We start from the raw sequence: 21,560 nt of genomic DNA on the forward strand, positions 1-21,560 counted from the left end.
TGAACTTTCCTGCACACACAGCATCCAAAATGCCCCTGTCTCATAATGCAATCATGATTATACATACTTTGCATACTCACCAATTGGATCCATGATTTTTACTGCACGCGTAGCAGGACTCGGTTTGCCAACTCCAACCATGTTTTGAGCTCTTACTCTGAAGAAATATTCTTCATTTTCCACAACATCAGTCAGGACAGCTGACAGTTCATCAGCTTCTGTGGTCATGGCTGGCTCCCATCTGATGGTAGCTCTGTTACGCAGTTCAATAACGTAGCCAGTAATCGGGGATCCTCCATCGTCCTCGGGTGGTTCCCACCTAAGTGTGGCTCCAAACCTGTTCACATCAGTAACTTCTACGTTTTGAGGAGGACCAGGAACATCTGCATTTTATTTTAGGAGGAAAAAGGAAAAAGAAGGCATGAGGGTTTTTCCTACTGTTAGAATTTGTACTGCTTTTTTTACACAACCATCAAACACTGAGTTTTTTGTAACTTCAGCTCACCAAATTTGCTCTTAGCTTCCACAGGTGTGTCTGTTTCCACTGGCTCACCAGTGCCCACTCTGTTGCGTGCACTGACACGGAAGAGGTACTCAACTCCTCCTTTCTGAAGCCCTGTTACAGTGTATTCACAATTTTCAGCACGATCTGTGGCCACAATCCAGGTCTTACGCTTGATATCACGTCTTTCAACGACGTAGCCTATGATTTTACTTCCACCATCACTTTCTGGTTCTTGCCACGCGAGACCAACTTCACCATCGTAAGTTTCAGTGACTTCCAAGTTTCTAACTGGACCTGGAACATCTGTTAAAGATATGACAATATTTCAGGGCATTGCATTGATTTTCTTCCCTCTGGCTAGAGAAGAGGAGTTTGAGGGGAGACCTCAATATGATCTACAGTTTTCCCACGAGGGAAAGCAGAAGGCTTCCCCCTCAATAAAGGCTTTTTACTCTGTGAAATAATGGTAAGCAAGGTTTTAATAATATGAGTACTTACCAATGACCTCTACATTGATGAATGCTTCTGCCTGGCCATGTTTGTTTCGAAGCACAATCCTGTACCTTCCCTTATCTGATTTCTTCGCTTCATAAATTTTGAAGGTAGTGCAGTCAGTTGTTGTATCAACAGTTGTTGTGGGCAGACTTTCCCCTGCTTTAAACCATTCAGCTTCTGCTCTTGGGTAGGCATCATATGGGACAGTCATAGTTAAAGGTTTCCCAACATCAACCACAAGGTTTTGATCACCAGTCTTGATTTTCGGTGCAGCTAAGAAAGATGAATGTGAAAAGTTTAGTACTTGCATATACATGTATACAAAAATTGATATACTTGTGCAATCAACAAAGAAGCTAACACAGAAAAGTAAAAGGAGCTGCTGTGTAAACTCTAAGGAAATCCTTCATATACTCGTAGGACAACTCCAGAGAAAAAAATATAGGCTGGTTGGTATATACTCTGTCCTCCTATAAAATCAGAAAAGAAGGAGTTGCTTTTTGAGAATTAATTTAACTATTTTGTAAAATAGACAAATGAGGAATTATACGTCTAATATGACTCAAATGAGTAGGCCAAATAATTTTCATTGTTTTTTAGTGACTTCATAAAAAGCTTAAAGCGCCTTTAATCTTAAATCTTGCTCTTTAGCAAATACATATTGAAAAGCAAAGGGTTTTCCTCAACAGCTGGGTCAACATGGTATAACAAAAATATTTGTTGCTTAAATTCATATTTACACAGTTTAACAGACTTGTTAAACAACCCTCAAAAAGTTTAACACTTTTCTCAGGCTAATTGTGTATTCATTTTAGTTCAACTCCTTGAAAGAGCAAAAATCAATTTAGTTAAACTAAGTTAATGAATCTAAGATTTTATAAAAGGAGCACAACACAAGCAACTTACCAGCTAATTCAAGTTTAGCTCTAGCTTCCTTGTCTTTGGCGATAAATCTGTATTCCCCTTGGTCACGGGGCTTTATGTCACACACCTGCAGCCTATGGACCTTTCCTTCACTCATCATCTGATGTTTGTCACCTTGGATGATAATCATGTTGTTTCTCAACCACTTGACCTCCACACCATCTTTGTTCAATTCAGCCATGAAGATGACATCTGTACCAGGAGCTTCATAAATATCTTGTGGTGGTCGAATAATCTCAACAGGGATTTCTGAAATAGATATTGATTTATTTGGTGTTATTTTTTTATTGTTCCTACTATTGTCAAATAATGTTGAAATAAATCCCATCCAATTTTATACATACCTTCAACAAAAAGTCTTGCCCTAGATCTCCTGTCGTCCACTCCACAGGAATATTCACACTCATCATCTAGTCTACAGTCTTTTATGATTAACCTGTGCAGATTTCCATCCTTTTCAAACTGGTATCTTTATGGAGGAGAAAAATAGGCAGTGTTTAAGTTTCCAGACAAAGCAATAAAGTAAAAGAAGCATGTTTAGCATGTTCAGAAGCATAATAAAATGTACATACTTTTTGCCTTCTTTGATTTCTCTTCCATTTCTGTACCATTTTACACTGACTTTCTCTTTGGAAAGCTGGCATGTAAAGACAGCATCATCAAATTCAGTGACAGTCTGGTCCTGAAGATGTTCAGTGAAGTCTGCTGGTGCTTCTGTGATGAGAAGCTCGGCAACTGATTTGTCTTGTCCAGCAGTAACAGTGTATTCGCCTTCATCTACAAACCCACAGTCTTTAATGATCAATGAGTGCTTGAATTTATCAATTTTGTACAAAATGCGCCTGTCAAATGTGATCTCTTCTCCATTCTTTGTCCATTTGAGAGTTGCATTAAGGCGATTGACTTTGCACCAGAATGTGACAGTTTTCTTTTCCATGGTCTCAATGTCTTCAAGGGGCTCAACAATTCTGAGATCCTCCTCTGTTATGACAAAAAAGCAAACATTTTTACAATCTCATATAAAATTGAATGTAAATGATGAAACAATTTTGATGTAGTGCAAGTTATTTACCTAATACTTTTAAGGTGGCAGAGCTTTTAACGTGTTCACCTCTCTGGTTTGTCAGCGAGATGGTGTAGGTAGCTTGATCTTTCAACTCTGCATCTCTGATTCTGAGAGTGTAGACTGCACCCTTCTGAACAATAATGTACTTTGCACTATCAAATATTGCCTCATCATTTTTGTACCACTTCTCTTTGGCACCTTCTTTATTGACTTCACAGTTGAAGATAATTTCTTGACACTCAGTAACTTCTTGGTCCTTAAGAGGAGTTATAATCTTGAGTTTTTCTGAAATTGAGAAAACAGAAGAAATAGGACATCGTGTGGCATAAAGAATGCAACAAAACAACCTACACATTGATAAAATAAAACTTACCAATCACTGATAAGTGTGCTGTAGCTTTAGCCTCACCAACCATGACAGTGTACATTCCTGTATCTCCCAGAACAGATTCTTTAACCACAAGTGTTCTCTTTTTGCCATCTGAAATGATGTCGTACTTATCGCCAGGCTCCAGGACTGCGTCACCCCTCAGCCACTGTACTGCAATGGCTTCTTTGGATACTGTACAGACAAATTCAGCTTTTTCTCCTTCAAGCACCTCAAGGTTTTGTGGTCTGGTAAGAAATTCTGCTGCAAGTTCTGAAAGAAAACATTTTTGTAGATATATATATATTATTCTTTACTAGTAAATGGAATAAAACAAGTTGTGAATTATTACTGACTTTCAAATACTTTAAATTTCTTTCCAGTATACAAGCCCACCAAAGGAGTACTCTTACCATGTACAGTAAGTTTTCCTGTTGTACTAGAGCTTGGGAGCTTGCAAGTATATTTGGCAGCATCTTCAGGATGAGCATTATGTATAATAAGAATTCTCTTTCTACCATCAGAAATGTGTTCAAATCTACCACCATCAGGCACCTCTTCATCTCCTTTAAGCCAAGTAACTTCAGCATTAGGCTTTGAAACTTCACAGATCAATTTTACAGTGTCATTTTCATTTACTTCAAGATCAGGAAGATTTTTTGTGAAAACAGCCTCTTCCTCTGCAAAAAGAATTTCAAAAGATGATTAAAGCCTGCCATAAAAAAAAAAAAACCAAACCTGCTCTCACATTTTTATTGTTCACATATTAGACTAAAACAACATGTTTACCTATCACTGTAAGTAGGCCAGAAGTTCGAGCTGTTTTTGCTTCACAGGAATATTCAGCTTCATCATCAAAGACACATTTACTGATGACAAGAATGTGTTCTGCACCTTTAGAAATTATGTCATACTTTTTGCCTTTTCTAATTTCCATGCCATCCTTAAACCATTTCACCTGTTCCAGAAAAAAATTAACATGGTTTTAACATGCTCATCATAGATTTCAGTATGTTCTTTTATAGCAATATAACCAAATTTTTGTCCTCTATCTGAAGGAGTTACTGAGATTAAAAAGTGTCACTACAGACCTTGACATTTGGACGAGAAATTTCACATTCAAACCGAGCAGATTCTTTTTCTTTAACCTCAAGGTCAGTCAAGGGCTTCAGGAAGTCGACACGAATGGCTGTAAGAGAATAGAAAATGTTTAAATTTTAATAGAGGGAAGTCTGTGCTAGAGAAGTAAAAAGTTGCCAACATTGATACTACCGCCAGTCATAGACACTGGTCCATTGCCTTTACAGCACCCAGACATTTTGTAGAAAACTGTGAATTACTCACGCTCCACATTGAGAAAACATGATGTCTTAAAATCCTTAGCATCACAGGCATATGTTTTTGCATCGTCCAGTGTGCAGCCACGGATGATGAGTTTTCTGACCCTGCCCTCAGAAATGATATCGTACTTCTTCGATTTGTGAATTTCTTCTCCATTTTTGAACCATTTAACTTTTGCATTTTCCCTGGAGACTTCACATTCCAGTACTGCAGTGGCTTCCTCTTCAACAGTCTGGTCCTCAAGTGGTTTAGTAAATTCAACTGGGGGTTCTAAAAGAAACAGATACCTTTTTGATAGAAAAGATCTAAAATACAGCCAGACTTCTGCTTGTGGGATAGAACTATCCCATGCTGTTTTCTAATTTTCCTCGACTGAATAATCAAAAAGGCCCTTAGATGTGCCAATGAAGGTTTCTTAAAACATTTTATATTTTTAATACACAGACATTTTTTGTTAATTCAGGTTAATTTCCTCATTTTCAGCCTACTGTAAGATTAAACTGAATAATATTCTTTGTCCATGGGGTTTTTAATTACAAAACATTACAGAGACGTCCAATTCAATTTCTTTAGCTGAACCATACCCATGTAATCTCAGTGACTCTAAATTTACACTGTGGGCTTAGAGAATGCTTAGGGTTTTTTTTTTTCTAATTTTTCCTTGAATTACTGGATCAGTGTGTGCAGCTCTTTTCCTTCCCAAAGATAACACAGCCTGCAAGTAGTACAAGTGGGTGTACAGACAATGTTATCTTGTCCCTGGACTGATGGTGCAGTTATACTCTGTCAGGTTTCTGGATATTCAAAAGAACAGAGAAAGCCACTGGGAGCCACATAGGATGGTATTCATAGGGCCTCTTGAGGCCAATTGAATGTTCAAGACTGCAGAAAAGCCCTGGAAGTCCTAATGAACTGGTTTGTCTCCCAGATTTGACCCATTTCCAGTGCTTTCCCTTGTTCAGCTCTTCTGTGAAGTGCAGAGATTTTAAGCAGGTGGCTTTTTTAGTCAGGGAAGTTACCTAGCAGTTGAATATTGTATATATGATCCCACCCTTTGTGTGTATCAGCTTCCTATTCCAGGATGGCTCATGAATGGAACATTATTGCTGATTATGGTTTAACTCAAATGACTGACTTACCTTTCACAAAAAGATTTGCTTGAGTTCTGAAATCTTTTGCTGTCAGCGATACCTCTCCTGCATCTGTTAACTTGACGTCTCTGAGAATAAGTGTGTGAACTCTCCCTTCAGCACGGGTCACAACCTTACAAAATACATAAAAACCGCATTGTGAACATCTGCAACAAGTATTTAAGAAATATTTCATGAAATAGCATGCTATTTATGATTTGCAGAGTTTAGTTGTCCACTTTCAAGTGAAATTTTGACAACTTCCTTTTGTATATACTAGATATAGCTCAGTCCTCAAAGTTTTGAGGATTTTGAGACTGACTTGAGATGATGTCTATTTTGAACAAGTATTAATAAATACAAAAAAAAGCAAATATATGGGAAAAATTGGCATTACTGCTGGCTACATGTAAAGGAAAAACTTTTTCAGCTATAAAGAGGTTTGGCACCCCCCCCCGCCCCGTACACTCCTCTGGAAATGCCAATTTGTCTATCTATTATTAAAATTCAGTAAAACTTTCTGCCTAAAAGATTAGTTTCTGTGGTGACCTATTGTAGAAACTACTTTGCAATCACAGTAAACAAAAAAAATCACTTCAATGAATGAAGGTTATAAATGTTCAGCTGAATGCCAGCCACAGACGTAATAAAATTGTTTCAATTAGCAAACAGCTAAAATGAAACTTTTACAATTAGATTGATCCTTAAACACAGTTGTAAATGTATTTCAAGAGGCTATTTTGAATGGGTAGAAAGCATTGAGTAAATATATGGCTTACCCTCAATTTCATCCTGACAAAGTTTCAACTGTTCAAATGGCACTTTTGACTGTATATGTAAACTACATGAAATCTGATTTTTTTTTCATGTAATTAAAATGATAGCTCAGACAGAAAAGACCAAAATAATGTTCCATTACAGAGAATTATACGGAACATATATTATTTTGCTTGCCAGGCAGTCATTACTATCAATCTACTGCACTGATCAATAGCTTTTCACATTTTTATTCTGAAACTCGGGAGTAATTATCTTGATTTATTTCATTACTCATCTGCTGAGTTTCAACTTTGTTTGAAATCTGTCCTTAAATCTGTCCTTAAATAGGGTCCCTTAAAATAATGATATGTTTTGATTTTACTATTTCTACAGTCTATTTTAAAATTAAATATTTATTTATGCAAATTTCTTAAAGCTCAGAAAGATCTAGCAAAATCTGAAAAAAAAGTCTTAAATATTGTATGCAAAAGAAATAGCAATCTGTACCAAAGCATTATTAGCAGCATTATTACAGGTTCTGAACCTTTGTTAAGTCATGCAATGCCTTGAAAGTTTACTTTGTCTTAAGTTTCCAACTTTTATTTGCATTCCCATTACTTTTTTAGGCCTAGTATGCAAAAAAGAAGTCTTACAACCAGTAATACCTATTTCTATTTCTTAATGTATTAATTTATGTTTCTTTATTTATTTCCCCTATCATTGACTTTAAACATTAAATTGACTGCATTCCAGGCTGCTCAGATCTCAGAGTTAAGAGCCAGCACTTGATGAAGGGTTAAAAATAGCTAGTGAGAAGTGCTTGACAAGCAAATCTGCCCAGAGAGTTATCTGGAGAGCCAGAACAAATGCCTGAAATGGAATTTGAATCCTCTTAATCCCCTTATATGTTGAATTGGACTGCAACTCAGCATTCAGGAGAAAAAAAAGACTTTTCCTGATAGCACCTTTCAAAATCCACTCATGTAACCACAGGTAACCTGAGCAAAACTATTCAGTATCCTTGTGGCTGAGTCCCCAACAGAATCAGGTACAAAATCACTGTTGCAATGATTGATATTTTGGAACCTTAGTTTCCCTTTGTATGATAAATAATTGTAGCATTCCAGAATACTGGAATCTCTGGGAAAAACTGTTGTATCTGATTTAGGGATGATTTAGCATTTGAGGCAGCAGTAGTACAATACTGCTGTGCCTTAGTACTCCAGCTGGGAGAGAATAAATAAGAAATAAAGAAGGGGAAGAGACTTGAAAGACAAGAAGGAGGAGGAAACATGAGAAAAAGTAAAGTTTAGTTTTTTTACCTGATCACTGGGCTCCAGTTTCTTTCCTTTCAGGAACCATTCTACTGGGATTCCCTCATAAGAGAGTTCGCAATCGAAGGTTGCTGATTCCCCAGCTGTCACTGTTACATCCTTGAGGGGTCTCAGCAAGCCAATTACTCGAGCTTGGTAAGGAGAAGACATAATTTTTAGATTAGTCACTTCTACCCAAGAGAGAGCTGCTGCCCTTACGTACTAATCTCCATGGTGGCTTCCCTCAAGAGAGCCAGACATCGCAATGCTGCTCTTTAAATTCCCTAAATAGAAGAGGCCACCCTGGGCTCTTAGGGGAGGGCTGGTCACCTACAATTTCCTATTTGCAGAGCGTGTTTCTTTAAATTGAACAAGGTCAGCAGGAAAGTTGCTCTGCATCTGTCTCCTTGCCAAGCCTTGCATGCCTGTTGCTAGATAAGGCATGTGTTTCCAAAATAGCGAGGGCTAGGATTGGAGTGGGAAACAAGTGGTCTTCAACCGTGTAGTCTGTCCCTGTCCATCAAGCTCCTCACCCTATCCCCAGATATCACTGTTATCCTATCCTTTCCAGCTAACGTGACACTTCAGTGCAGCAGAGCCTTTGCTTGCAATATTTGATTTCATAACAGCCTATATGATGCCAGACCATCAAGCAAGCTTCAAGGCCATCTCCTTAATTTTATTTCTCCTATGCGAATAAATGATATATAAGGTTAAAAACCCATAGGACATTCCTTAACAAAAAAAATTAAGACAACCTGAGTAATTAATCCCTTAGCTGCTGTTTTGGAAAGGATTGCTGTGGGTTCAATACCGTATAGAGATTTGCCACCCATTCCAAAGAGGCAGTGAGTACCATGTTTTCACTTAATTAATCAATTAATTACAGTTTAAAAGACACTCACGTTTCACTCGAAGGTGAGCACCAGACTTGGCATTTGCTGCTTGAAAATCTACTCCACCAGCTTGATCTAAGCGTACATTGTACAATGTAAGGAAGTGCTTTTTTCCTTCCTCCTTGATTTCACATTCCTGCAAAAACAGAATTGAAATAGTTTTTTCAGTATCTTTTTTGTACTACTCACCAAATGAGCCCCTACTTCTCACACCATGAATCTTTCTTCTACTCCATTCCCAACTCTTGAGCCCATGTGAAATATACCCTATAAACATTCATTCATAGGTCTTTTTTTTCAAACTCTCTTCTTAATACAGTTGGAAAGAAAGGGGAAGAGGCAACACATTTCTGTGCTGAGTAGCCAATATATTAGCATATATGTAGACCAGTCAGAGGCCTAGTTCCCCCATGGGAACGAGAAATTGCTAAGCTTGTGCTGTGACCTTGCCTTGAGAAGACCTTTCCTTCTTTTATAGAGACAGTGATTTTCATGACACTTCCAGTCTTTCTGTATTATTGACATTTGTGCCATTTCTTAGAAGCCAAATTATTGCCAATTGTGTTTGTACTGTTTCTTTAATTTACAGATCTTGCCAGCAAGGAGTTTATAACATTTGATTAAGCTCTACATCATTTAACTCCAATTCTAGCTGTCACAGAAATGCAAAAGAATTTGGAAATGTGATCTACATCTATTTAAACCAAATATAACTCAAAACACACAGGAAAAAGCATGAAATCAGAAGTTTGCATTTTTAAATGCCATTCTGTGTAAGTGAATTCCACAACGTCTTTGCATGTTGCATACATGATTGTTAAGTATTGTTAGCAACACAGAATGTACTGTTTTATGCAAAAAATCATTTATTATTTAGCTATTTTGGATTATGTTTGTATTACATTTAAAACATTATTAATTAAAAACCCACTATTTTTAATATTGTGACCCTTCCTGAAAGCAGGAAATCAAATTTAGTTTCTGCAGTCACCCTCCCTCATACTCCCTGCAAAGTGTTGGGACACACATAAAAAATACAATGAAATATTTGCTTACAGCTGATTCAGTCAGGGGTTCTCCTTTTAGCTTCCAATTGCCATGGACACCTTCCTCAGAGATTTCAATATCAAAACGGGCAGTCTCTGTCTCAATCACCTCCACACTGTACAGGGGTCGCACAATCTCAATCTCCCGGTCTGCAGAAGACAAACGCAATTGACTCCCTCAGTTTCTAGCAGATCCCAAAAAACTTCTACAGAGCAGCCCATTAAAACAGCCATACCTTCAATATCAAGTTTAGCAGAGGTTTGGTCAGTACCACAGTCACAAGTGTACTGTCCAATATCTTTCTTCAAAGCTTTCTTGAGAATAAGGATTCTCTTTTTGCCATCAGCCTTAATGACGACATTCTTTGATGCAGTAATTGGCTTGCCATCCTTCATCCATTTCACCGGGGCATCTGCTTTGCTGATTTCACATTGTAGGATTACTTCATCTTTCTCCACAGCAGTGTAATCCTGCAGCTTCCCAGTGAAATAAGGGTCTCCCTCTGCAAGCAAAATTTAAGATATATTTCAGTCCGAAGTTTTAGCCTTCTAGAAAGAACAACTAGTTTCTACGATAAAATATATTTCCTGTTTGTATCCCACAAGAAGGATTAAATATAGTCTTTTTTCACAGTTCTGTTACAAAAAAGAAAACAATAAACACCTAACAAATTATTCAGGGCATTACTAATATTACTGACAACATTCTTTTGATGCTCTAGGAGTTTTAGAGCACTGTTTTATGTATGTATTTACTAACTTTGCAACTTTGCATGAAATTTTAAAGTTATTGTAATCATCCTTTGTGAATAGGTAAATGGAGATCCAAGGAAGAAAAACAAATTGTTAGATTTTCAAAATCATAATTTAGATTTAGGCCAACCCCAAGACCCTCTGATTACCAATTTTTATTAATAAAACTCTTCTGATAATATACATCAGGTAAATTCTTTTGGATATTCTTACCAAGAACAGTGAGTTTAGCCTCTGAGGACTTGCCCATAGCTTCCACCTTTATCTGAGAAGTATCATCAATAGTAAGATCTTTGATTGTGAGCGTATGGAATTTGCCATCATCTGTCATTGAAACCACTTTGCTGGTATGTAATCGTTGGTCATTCTTGAACCAGGCCACAGTGATATTTTCATGGGAGAGTTCCACAGTGAACTCTGCAGTTTCTCGCTCCTTCTTTGTTACATCCTTGAGAGGAGTGATGAATTTCAGGCGGATACCTATAACAACACAATATGGCATAATGTTATCAATAGAAACTATGCAAGTATGTGATGCAAAACTTTCCTAGAAAGACAAAGTCTAACAAACCTTCAATAATTAGCTTGGCACTTGTTCTTTTATCCTCAGCTTCAAATGTGTATTTTACTTCATCCTCAAAGGCAACAGATTTAATAATCAGAGCATGCTTTGTTCCATCTGAAACGATTTCGAATCTTTCATCAGGAGTGATCTCTTCCGTTCCTTTCAGCCAGCGGAAAGTCTTGGGCTCTCTGGACACCTCACATTCAAACTTCGCTTCATCCTTCTCAAAGACCTTCACATCACTCAGCGGGGTGATGAAGATAAGAGGCAGCTCTGAAATCAAAGAAGAGCTCTTTCAGATCAGTTCATACGGTACTTTCTGACACTAGATTTGTTCTGATGCCCTGAAATACACACAGAAATACTGGCCAAGTGCAGACTGTACCTTTCACTTTCAGATTGGCAGCACTTTTAGCATTGGCAGCTTGGAAAGACACTTCTCCAGTCATATCAAGTCTGCAGTTATGAAGGACAAGAATATGCTTCTTCCCATCTTCAATGATTTCACAGTCCTGGTGATAAAGAAACACACACCCCACCCCAAATATTAATATTCTAAGAAACCACTAAGAAAACACTATTATTATTAATGTTTTTCTGCTGGAAATGATGGTCTAAAAATAAAGAAGAATCCTTACAGGTGAAGGTGTTAGGGTTTCTCCTTTTAGCTTCCATACAGGATGGACATCAGGCTCAGAAATTTCAATTTCAAAGCGTGCTGTTTCACCAACAAATACTTCCACTCCATACAGTGGGCGCTCCACTTTAATTAAGCGAGCTAAAAAAAAAAAATCCAAAGTTTGCACCTGTTTACTCACAAATTGTATATCACAGAAATATAATACTGGAAGGCACCTTAAGTCTCTCCCTTTTCTTTCTTTTGGGCATTCAAATGCTATGACCAGTAAATGTTTATCTAACCTCTTCCTAAAAAGCAGCAAGGGCAGTCTACAACCTCCTTCTATGTCTGAAAATGTAGTTATTTTTGGAAGGAATATATTTCCTAATAATTTATCCAGATACCTGTTACAGTGAACTAAACTGCTTTTATTTCGTGATGGTAACTGGACAGAGAGTAACTTTCTCCAGTAATAATCAAATATATTGTCTCTTGTAATCACTGTTGATAACTTTAAATCTAGATGTTTCAGCCATTCATCATAACAGCATCCCTTTCACAGGTACATTTACGGTTACTTACACTCAACGCTGATGTTGGCACTTGTCTTGTCGGTCCCACAGTCACACTCATAAAGACCTTTGTCACTCTCTGCAGCCTTCTTGATCTTCAGGATACGGCGCAAGCCATCCGTTTTTATGGAAATTCTGTTGGAAGCTATTAGTTCTTCACCATCTTTGTACCATTTTACTGGCACATCTTTGCTAAGTTCACACTCCAGAGTAATATCATCTTTCTCCACAGCACTGTAGTCTTGTAATTTCACAGTGAAATATGGATCGGCCTCTACAAAAGTCATAGTGGATAAGATAAATTAGTTATAGAAATATACTAAAATGTCAATATTTTGTCACTTTCTACTTATAAAAATGATTAATATTTATTCTATAGCAGGTTTCACATTTTTTATGTAATTACCTAAGACTTTCAGGTTGGCTTGTGTGTTCAAGTCCTTGACAACGGCCTTTATTTCTGAGATATCATCAAGTGTTACTTCTCTCATTTCTAGTTTATGAACTTTCCCTTCTGAAGTAATCAAAACTGTTCTGCTTGTGTGAAGTCTCTTGTCATTTTTGAACCATTTCACAGGCATGTCTTCATGGGAAAGCTCAAACTGAAAGTGGGCTGTTTCCCCCTCTTTCACTGTTTGGTCCTGCAGCGGTGAGATGAACTTCAGCCTCACACCTGTAATGCAGACACATAAATACAATCAGAAAAAAGGCTAATGTAGTCCTGAAAGATAAATTCTTTATCTTTTTTTTTTTGTTCTTTTGCCCATGAGAAAACACTTGCCTTCCACAAACAGTCTTGCTGTACTCTTTTTGCCATCAACTTCAGCAGTGTATTCTCCCTCATCATCAAACTGTGAATCATTGATAACAAGAATGTGCTTCTTTCCATCTGCAATGATGTCAAATTTTTCTCCAACCTTGATGATATCGGTGCCCTTGGACCATATAACATTGGCCTCTCTGGTCAGGACACACTCAAACCTTGCTTGGCGCTTCTCAGGGACAGTGACATCTCTCAGGGGCACAGCGAAGTCCAGTTCGATTTCTGGAAGCAGAAGGGAACACACCATTTGTACCGAGCTCGTGTGAGCTCTGTCCCAGCTGGGGCCACACCCCGTGGGGCTCTGTACCTTTCACGGTCAGGATGGCTGTGGTGACAGCGTTCAGGGCCTGGTAAAGGACTTCCCCAGCTTGCTCTAACTTGACTTTGTGTAAGGTCAGGAAGCGTTTTCCTCCTTCAGCTTTGATTTCACACGTCTGGGGAGGTGACAGACTTCGTTAAATACAAATACCAACGTAATGCAAACGCCTTGCTGCTAGGTGTTTTTAATAAAGGGATTTTCATAAACATTCTATACATGTTAAAGAGTCAGGTAGGAAGAATTAGATTGTTTTTCATGGAAAGTGAACACTTTGACTCAATAATTAAAATATGCAGTGCATCTCTTCAGCATTCCATACTTCTTTAGAATGTCAGAATCATTCCCACAATGTATGTAGGATATTTCTATTATTGCTTGAATTATGTGCTGTAATACTTAAGAAATTAGCTTTTATATATAAATATAATATATATATAATCCTTATTTAGAGAAACAGTTTTTTTAATCATATATTCTGGACTGAGTATCAACGACAAGTCTTAACAAAAAGATAACTTTCAAGGAACCTGTTCACAGCATTTAATTTAAATAAATTGTGTTTTAAAATTCAAGGATGCTTACAGGCGAAGGTCTCAGGACTTCTCCTTTCAGCTTCCATTCACCAGGAATATCATCTTCAGATATTTCTGTATCAAAGCTTGCTGTTTCCTTCTCATAAACTGTAACATCCTCTAATGGCTTCAGAAGTTCAACATCACGTTCTACAATGCACAAATAAACGCATGTATGATTAGATCAAGTTTTGATAGAGCTTTATAATAATTCAGGTTACCTTTAATATTTGTTTAATAATTAGGTTTACCTTCAATGTTTGTTCATTTAGACATTTTTCAACACTGGCCTACAAGATGATTAAATATAATCCTAATAAAAGCTTCCTTACCACCAAGGGTCAGTTTTGCTGGGTATCTGCGACCTTCAACTTCCACTGCATATTCTCCAACATCAGCAGGACCAGCATTCTTGATTTTCAGGAAAATTTTATTTCCTTCTTTCAAGATTTCTGTCTTGTCAGTGGGTTCAGCAGGGATTTCCTCATCTCCTTTGAACCATCTAATGTTTGGTGTATCCTTGACAATGTCACAGCTGAAAGTAGCTGTTCCTTTTGGTTTAACATGCTGGTCTCTTATGGGCTTTACTAACCAGTCCCTTATAACTTCTGCAGGACAAAAAGTTACACAAGAAAACAGCTTAGCAGACTTTTATTACAAACAGATGTGTCATAAAAAATAAGAATAAAGAGGACTAAGAGATTTTGTACTACAACAAGCTTTTGATAGCTGTAAAAATCTTATCTGTCCACTTATACTGTAAAACAATGAGAAAAGGTATTCATAATTTTGAAGCAGCCCAAATACCCTCAAGAGAAAAAAGAACATGATTTTTGTTACTTACCTACTACCTTAACACAAGATGAGCATGATAGTTCAGAGTCTTCCACAGTAACAGTGTAAGTGCCAGCATCAGAATCATCTGAATCCGTGACTGTGAGGGAATGTGACAAACCAATAACACCCAGGGCAAATTTCCCAGGCTTGGCTTTGATGATTTTACCATCCTTTCTCCAGACCACATTTCTTTCTTTGTTAAGCTCACATGTTAAGTACAGTGGCTGGGTTTTAATGACAGTCACTTCTTCTTCAAGGGTTTTCACAAACCGCACTGGGAGTTCTGTGGGAAACAAATTATTTTGATTTGTCTCCTCTATACATAGAACATGTCATGCAGAAATACCTTATATAATATGTGTAGTGACTGAAGGAAACAAAAGCATGCATCTACCAACTACTGTAAAATTACAAAGCACCAGCTCTAGTTTGAGGAGTGGCTAGCCTATTGATAAATTTGAAACATGGAATACCTTCAACAATAAGTTTGGCCGTAGAGGTCTTCTCTTTGTTGCCCAGTTTTAATACACAAGTATATTCACCAGCATCAGACAGCTGGACATCAATAATATGCAGCTTCCTATCTTTGCCATCAGCAATAAACTTGTGTTTTGGGCTCTCTCGGATATTGCTTCCATCTTTCATCCAGCTGGTAATTGCAGTGGATGGTGAAATAAGGACTTCAAAGATTGCAGAAGACCCAACAGACTCAGCTTCTTTTAGCACTATATCTTTCATCTCCTTGACAAACTTCAGAGGTACAGCCTTGAGTTGGTAAGTAAATGGAGGCTCTTCAGGAGGTTTTTCACCACCGCTGCCTGGCCTGAGTTTCCTTCTTTCTGCATCTGCTGGTGAAGGTGTCTTCTTGGCTGTAATTCAGATTCAGAAGTTAACAAACTAATCGTGGTTAATTGCTTTTGATTGTAGGCTGTGGTGATTTTGGTTGGGGGAGATTTAAAAGTCTCCTAAGTAGCTAGTATGGGGCTGTGTTTTGGGTTTGTGTTGAAAGCAGTGTTAATAATACAGAGATATTTTTGTGATTGCCGAGAGGCTCTTGCAGAGCCAAGGCCTTTTCTGCTTCTCATACAGCCCCACCACTGAGAAGGCTGGGAGTTCACAAGAAACTGGGAAGTGATACAGCCAGGAAAGCTGATCCCAACGGACCAAAGTGATATCCTACACCATGTGGTGTTATGTTCAGTATATAAGGCAGGGGAAAGAAGAAGGTGGGGGGAGGAGGGGAGCATTCAGAGTTGTGACATTTGCCCTTCAAGGGATGGAAGGGCATCCCACATATGGGTGAGCATGCCCCTGCTCATGGGAAGCAGTGAGTGAATTCCTTACCTTGCTTTGCTTGTGTGCTCTGATTTTGGCTAACCTGTGGGTTTTCTCACTTTTACCCTTCTTATTCTTTCCTCCTTCCCACCATAAGGGAGTGAGGGAGTTGCTGTTTGGGGCCTGACTGCCAGCTGGTGTTAGACCATGACAAGGTATTGCTTGTAATATCCTACCTTTGACTGGACTGATACCCTTCGGAGATTCTTCTTTTGGTGGCTTGGCCTCTGCAGTAGAACAGCAAGATTATTAGAAATGTAGTTAAATAAATATACTTACTGAAACTAAGACAAGTATTTATTTTATATGTCAGATTTTTAATTCTTTCAGTTCCCTACATGTAAAAGGGGAGGAAAGGCTATAAACATATCTCTATTTTTATAGAGCATATACTCTCTATATCTCAATAGTCAGTTCAATATCCTGAAGTATGGGAATGATCTATTCAGCAGCAGAGCTTAACAGGCAACTTAAAAGCTCCTATTACCTTATTGTGGTGTTGTGCCCATTAATTTGTAAAATTTTGTTATTCCTTGACAAAATACTATAAGTGCCTATTAAAATTATATAAGGTTGTCTTTTTTTTAAAAAAACCCACACCCTTTTACTAATGAAAACCAGAAAAATATAAGCTGTGTAAATTAAATATTCAGGACAATGCAGAACTTTTACAAGTGAGGGATGTCCTGTTAGTAACCTAATTTGTGATGAATCATCACAGACTTTTGAAAATATTACCTGTGCTATGAGGCCTCTGGTTACCTTTTTGTGAAGGGAAATATGAAAGATACTTTTAATGGGAGAATGATATGAATGAAATGCAGGACAGATTTTGTCGCAGTGGATGGAAAAATGAATATTAAAAAAAAAAAAAGTGTGAGTTTTCCTGAGAAGACAATGGCACACAGAACGAGTCATGAAGTCTCAGAAAAGTGTAAGACTAAGACAATGAACCGTGATCACACAGCTGTGTGTACAGACAGGTAGGACAAACACGTGAAGAGTGGCTGAATGCCAGTGAAGCCAGCTGACAGACTTGATGGAATTGCGAATGGTGTTACTAAAACACAATGGCAGGTGGCACTCTCCTGAAGCAAATGGTACAAGCACTTCGTGGAAGAATTTGGCATCGGTCTTCCTCACCTCGCTTTGCATGAGACTTTGCTGGAACATCCAGAACTTCACGTGGTTCTCCAGGTTCATCCAAATTCTTATTTTCACTCTCAGGTCTAGCAGCCTGCTCAGTCAGGTGAGCAGGTTCTGGTTTCTGGTATTCTTTCTCTCCTCCTGCTTTCTTTGAAGTTATTACCTTACCTATGCTTGAGGAAGAAGTATCTTCTCCATTCGCAAGGATCCCTTTGCTTGATGATACTTTGTCTAAGAGCTTTCCCTTCTCTTTTTTCATGGTACCAGGTGTGCTTTTTCCAATGCCATGTTCAGGTGATGCTTTTTCATCTGATACACCTTCTGTAGCTTGCTTTTCTTCAATTTTACCTTTTCTGCTTTTGTTAGCCAGAGTTTCCTTATGTTCATCCTGAATGGTATGAACTTCTTGAATTTGTTTTTCCTCTTGGCTTTGCGGTGGCTGAATAGCAACTTTCTTTACTGACTCAGATACGATTCCCTTTTGATGTTCTCCTGTGGAAACTTCACTTTCCATTCCTCCTGTAATCACTGTATCAAACTCTTTTTCCACAGGCAGACTTTCAGGGGCATCCAACTGCCTAATTTTGCCTCTTTTAAGGTGGGTGCTGAAGATAGCTTTTTCTTCCTTCTCTGGTAAAATCTTCTTGCCTGTCTCTTTATCACTTAGGAGTGTTTTCTCAGTCAACAATTGCCCTAAACCCTCCTCATAATGAGCTTCTTTCTCTGTAGAGTATTTTTCTCTTGCTTTAGTTTCTACTCCTTCTGACTTAAGAACAGATGGTTTAAAGATGGTGTGAGGTTTTTCTCCAGGAACTTCCTCATCTTCAGTGGGGTGCTCTAGGTCAACATCTTTTCTCACTCCTGGCTGAGCCTCCCCAGACAGGTCTAAGGGGTGTACTTCTGCTGATGAATAATCCAGATTCTTACCTTTCTCATCATCTTGAATATCTTCCATTTTCTTTGCTTCTTTGTTAAGAATCTTATCTATAGGAATTTCAGGTACTGTGCTACCAGATTGCTGCAGCCTCTGAATTTTACTTTGAATGCCACGTCCCTTCGTAGATTCATCAAGAGGAATTTCATCTTTCTCTGGAGTAAAACCTCCTCTCTCATTTTCATTTCTAAGCTGAGAAGTTTCAGCTCTGTCTGTGTCTTCTATGATATCCTGTACAAATGAAGTTTTATCCTTACTATGAAATTTTTCAGGCTGCAAACTTTTTTTGGATTTTTTATCTTTTCCTAGAAGTCCTTTTTGGTCCCTAGGCTGATCTGGCTTTCTGGGTTTAGGTACACAAGTTGATTCAATTTCTTCTTTTTCATGGCTCGGAATCTTTCCTTCATGAAGAACACTAAGCTTTTCAGAGGCCTTCTCTATGGCATCTTCCCTATGAACAGGGAATTTAATTTCATCCTCTTTTTCTTCTCCAGAATCTCTTTCCACATGTTCAGATGTTATAGAAATCACTTCCTCATCCGGTAGTGGTAGTTCCTTCTTTGTGTAAGTAATGTGATCCATTTCAACTTTTAATTTCTCACCTGTAAGGGTAGTCTTCTCTGAAACTACAGGTGTCATTTCTGGTTCCTCTTCCTCAGAAGCCAGGACAAAATATTTAAGAGATACTTTCTCCTGCTCATCTGTCTCTGAATTCAGTATTCCAGCTGTTTCCAGTGAGATTTTATACTCAAGTGGCTCTATGGCCGGAACTGTCTCCTTAGGACTTACTTTCTCTTTTACATGCAAGCTTTTTTCAACTGAAACCTTCTTCAACACAATTGACTCAGGCTTTTCTTCTTCCACTGAGGGCATTTTACCTCTATGTTTTAGTACAGATGGTGCATCAGGCTTTTCTGCAGCTACAAAGGTTCCATAGGTAATTTAAAGAGTAAAAATCCATAAGAATAAGAATCAAGAACATTATATTTAAGACAAATTTTACAAATATACCTGAAATAAAATGAACATAGAACACTTCTCCACACAACAGAAACTTAAAACACAACCACAAAAGAAAGGCAAGGACAGCACACATAAACAGAAAACCTAAGTAAACCACTCTGAGCAGTGTCTCATTCGACCACCAGTTTAAATCCAGTGTAGGTTAAAAGTAGCAGAAAATGACAGCTATCTGGTCACTGACACAAAATAGTTAATTGTGCCACTGCAGACTACATCACCAGATCAATGGCCAAGAGACTGAAATGATTTGGCTTCTAAATGCCCAGGATCTGAGCTCTACTGCAACATGAAGCCTTTTGAATGGTGGGTGAGCAGAATGGACATCAGCTCTGCTGGTGGAGCACAGTGTTTCAGTTCTCTGAGTGTTTCAGAGGAAATGGAACCATCCCAGCTCTTTTTTTTCTCAGCAGGCTTTGTTCCAGGGTCCTAAGCATGGCAGACAGAAGTAGCAATACCCTAATTCTTCAACATCACTGTTGGTTTTTCTCAGGGCTTCAATGACAAATCAAAAACAGGAAACCAAACAACACAACGACTTCTCTTTGTCTACACAGAAAATACAAGATACAATTCACATAACATATGTCAGGACATGAGGAACATCAAGAAAACAACAGAATATGCAAATTTCATAGTAGAACAACAAATAAAGACACACATATTACTATCCAGACAAAAGAGCACAGATTGGTCTCCATAGTATATCAGTTTTTGCTTTAAATTAGGTGACATTACCTAGAGTAACAAGATCCTTGAATAGGACCCCAAATCTTCCTGTAATGAATGAGTTATAGTACAGCTCTTCCCTCTTTTTATTCTGAAGGTATTTAGGTTTGTCAGAGAAAAACCTTCTAAATAGCACAGAATACATATAAATACCTGCTTTCTTTCCAACAACTGGAGCTGTCACTGGAGCAGTAACAGTGGGTTCTTCAGCTGGTTTTGGAGATTTTAGAGCTGCATGGGGGAAAAAAGTTTGAATACATTACTTTAAGTATGATATTCTTTAAAATGCTTTGTTGATGGATAGGAAAGTTCTATTCTTCTTAATTCTAAGGCCTTTGGGTGGACACTTTCAGTATTCTGCTGCACAAGGTGCTGAGTTATGTTGTCAAAGCTGTGTTTTTGCCAGGAAAGGTTGGACCAGATTACCCAGGAAGTCACCTTCCAACCTGGTATTCTATGATTCTATGAATGTCCTTTTAGCAAGATATCCCTGAATGGAAAATACTAGACACACAAGAAAGGCTTCACCAGTATTCACAACTAAAGAATTCTTACCTACTACAGGTTTAGGTTCAGGCCCAGGAACTGGGACAGATGCTTGCTTAGTTTCTGCCATTTCAAACACAGAAATTACAAGTAGGTTAGTTTACATTTTTTTGCAAACACATTGAGCATTAGAAGTTAGAATAAACAACACAGAGCTAAATGAAGACATAATTCATTGGTTTCTATTTTATTTTGCCAAAAAACCAAGAAATTACCTTGAAATTAACTCTTGTAAAGCAAGATTGTAAACAATGAAAAAAAGATGACTTTTTCAAGCATTGAAGAATAAAGACAACAAGAAATCCAGAAGACTGCAAAATGGTTAATGAGGACACAGTAGTCATGACAGACTGGAGGACAGTAATGCATTATGTTAATATAGCATGATATTCAGCACTGAATGTTGTTTAGTTGCTGCAATAAGGAAAAAGAGCACCACACGTCTGTACCTTTTGGTGGTTCAAGCACAGGTTTCTCCTCTTTTTTTATGGCAGGTATCTCAGTTTTCTTCGTAGGAACTTCTGGGACTTTAAAATAATATTTTTATTTTATAAGATATATTAAAACACCTTTTATCTCTAGATAGAATGCCCTCAAGTGTATTTAAAAGCTTTCATTGTTTTTACACGTAAACAGTTGCAGATGTTCATAAGGTTTAGGAACATATATTTCTTAGAGTAAGATTGGAGTAAATTAGAAACTATAAATGGGTAAAAGGACACATATTTGTAAAATGTTACCTAAAAAATGTTTGGATTAACTGTTTTGCTGTAGTTATGTTTTTATGAGTATTATATAAAATATTTGTAAAGCTCTTTCTATACACGATGAAGATTGAGAAACACTCCCAAAATGCAGAATTCAGACCCAAATGTGAATGTCAAACTTTGTTGTGCACCCAGACAAGACAAACTGCACAATTAGGCCAATGCAAGCTATCTTTTAAGA

At 37.8% G+C, this 21,560-nt stretch overlaps 1 protein-coding gene across 1 annotated transcript in view; it reads right to left on the reverse strand.

The window, feature by feature from the left end:
- Nucleotides 1-21,560, reverse strand: part of TTN (titin) — a 238,891-nt gene that overhangs the window by 83,552 nt on the left and 133,779 nt on the right. Inside the window, exons 145-176 of the mRNA XM_084209604.1 lie at nt 21,062-21,139; nt 20,220-20,297; nt 16,414-16,464; nt 15,376-15,771; nt 14,910-15,185; nt 14,398-14,673; nt 14,076-14,215; nt 13,482-13,608; nt 13,133-13,396; nt 12,758-13,024; nt 12,362-12,625; nt 11,799-11,938; nt 11,546-11,672; nt 11,167-11,433; nt 10,809-11,075; nt 10,079-10,345; nt 9,853-9,992; nt 8,806-8,932; nt 7,910-8,052; nt 5,838-5,961; nt 4,702-4,968; nt 4,449-4,546; nt 4,147-4,315; nt 3,771-4,037; nt 3,364-3,630; nt 2,997-3,275; nt 2,497-2,905; nt 2,269-2,393; nt 1,907-2,173; nt 1,004-1,273; nt 506-808; nt 81-383 (exon numbers count right to left, since the gene is read on the reverse strand). Of these exons, the coding sequence (XP_084065730.1) occupies nt 81-383; nt 506-808; nt 1,004-1,273; nt 1,907-2,173; nt 2,269-2,393; nt 2,497-2,905; nt 2,997-3,275; nt 3,364-3,630; nt 3,771-4,037; nt 4,147-4,315; nt 4,449-4,546; nt 4,702-4,968; nt 5,838-5,961; nt 7,910-8,052; nt 8,806-8,932; nt 9,853-9,992; nt 10,079-10,345; nt 10,809-11,075; nt 11,167-11,433; nt 11,546-11,672; nt 11,799-11,938; nt 12,362-12,625; nt 12,758-13,024; nt 13,133-13,396; nt 13,482-13,608; nt 14,076-14,215; nt 14,398-14,673; nt 14,910-15,185; nt 15,376-15,771; nt 16,414-16,464; nt 20,220-20,297; nt 21,062-21,139 (6,843 nt within the window). The remainder of the gene's footprint in view (nt 1-80; nt 384-505; nt 809-1,003; nt 1,274-1,906; nt 2,174-2,268; nt 2,394-2,496; nt 2,906-2,996; nt 3,276-3,363; nt 3,631-3,770; nt 4,038-4,146; nt 4,316-4,448; nt 4,547-4,701; nt 4,969-5,837; nt 5,962-7,909; nt 8,053-8,805; nt 8,933-9,852; nt 9,993-10,078; nt 10,346-10,808; nt 11,076-11,166; nt 11,434-11,545; nt 11,673-11,798; nt 11,939-12,361; nt 12,626-12,757; nt 13,025-13,132; nt 13,397-13,481; nt 13,609-14,075; nt 14,216-14,397; nt 14,674-14,909; nt 15,186-15,375; nt 15,772-16,413; nt 16,465-20,219; nt 20,298-21,061; nt 21,140-21,560) is intronic.

This window comes from Fringilla coelebs (assembly GCF_963513975.1).
Source record: "Fringilla coelebs genome assembly, chromosome: 7".
Taxonomy (NCBI): domain Eukaryota; kingdom Metazoa; phylum Chordata; class Aves; order Passeriformes; family Fringillidae; genus Fringilla; species Fringilla coelebs.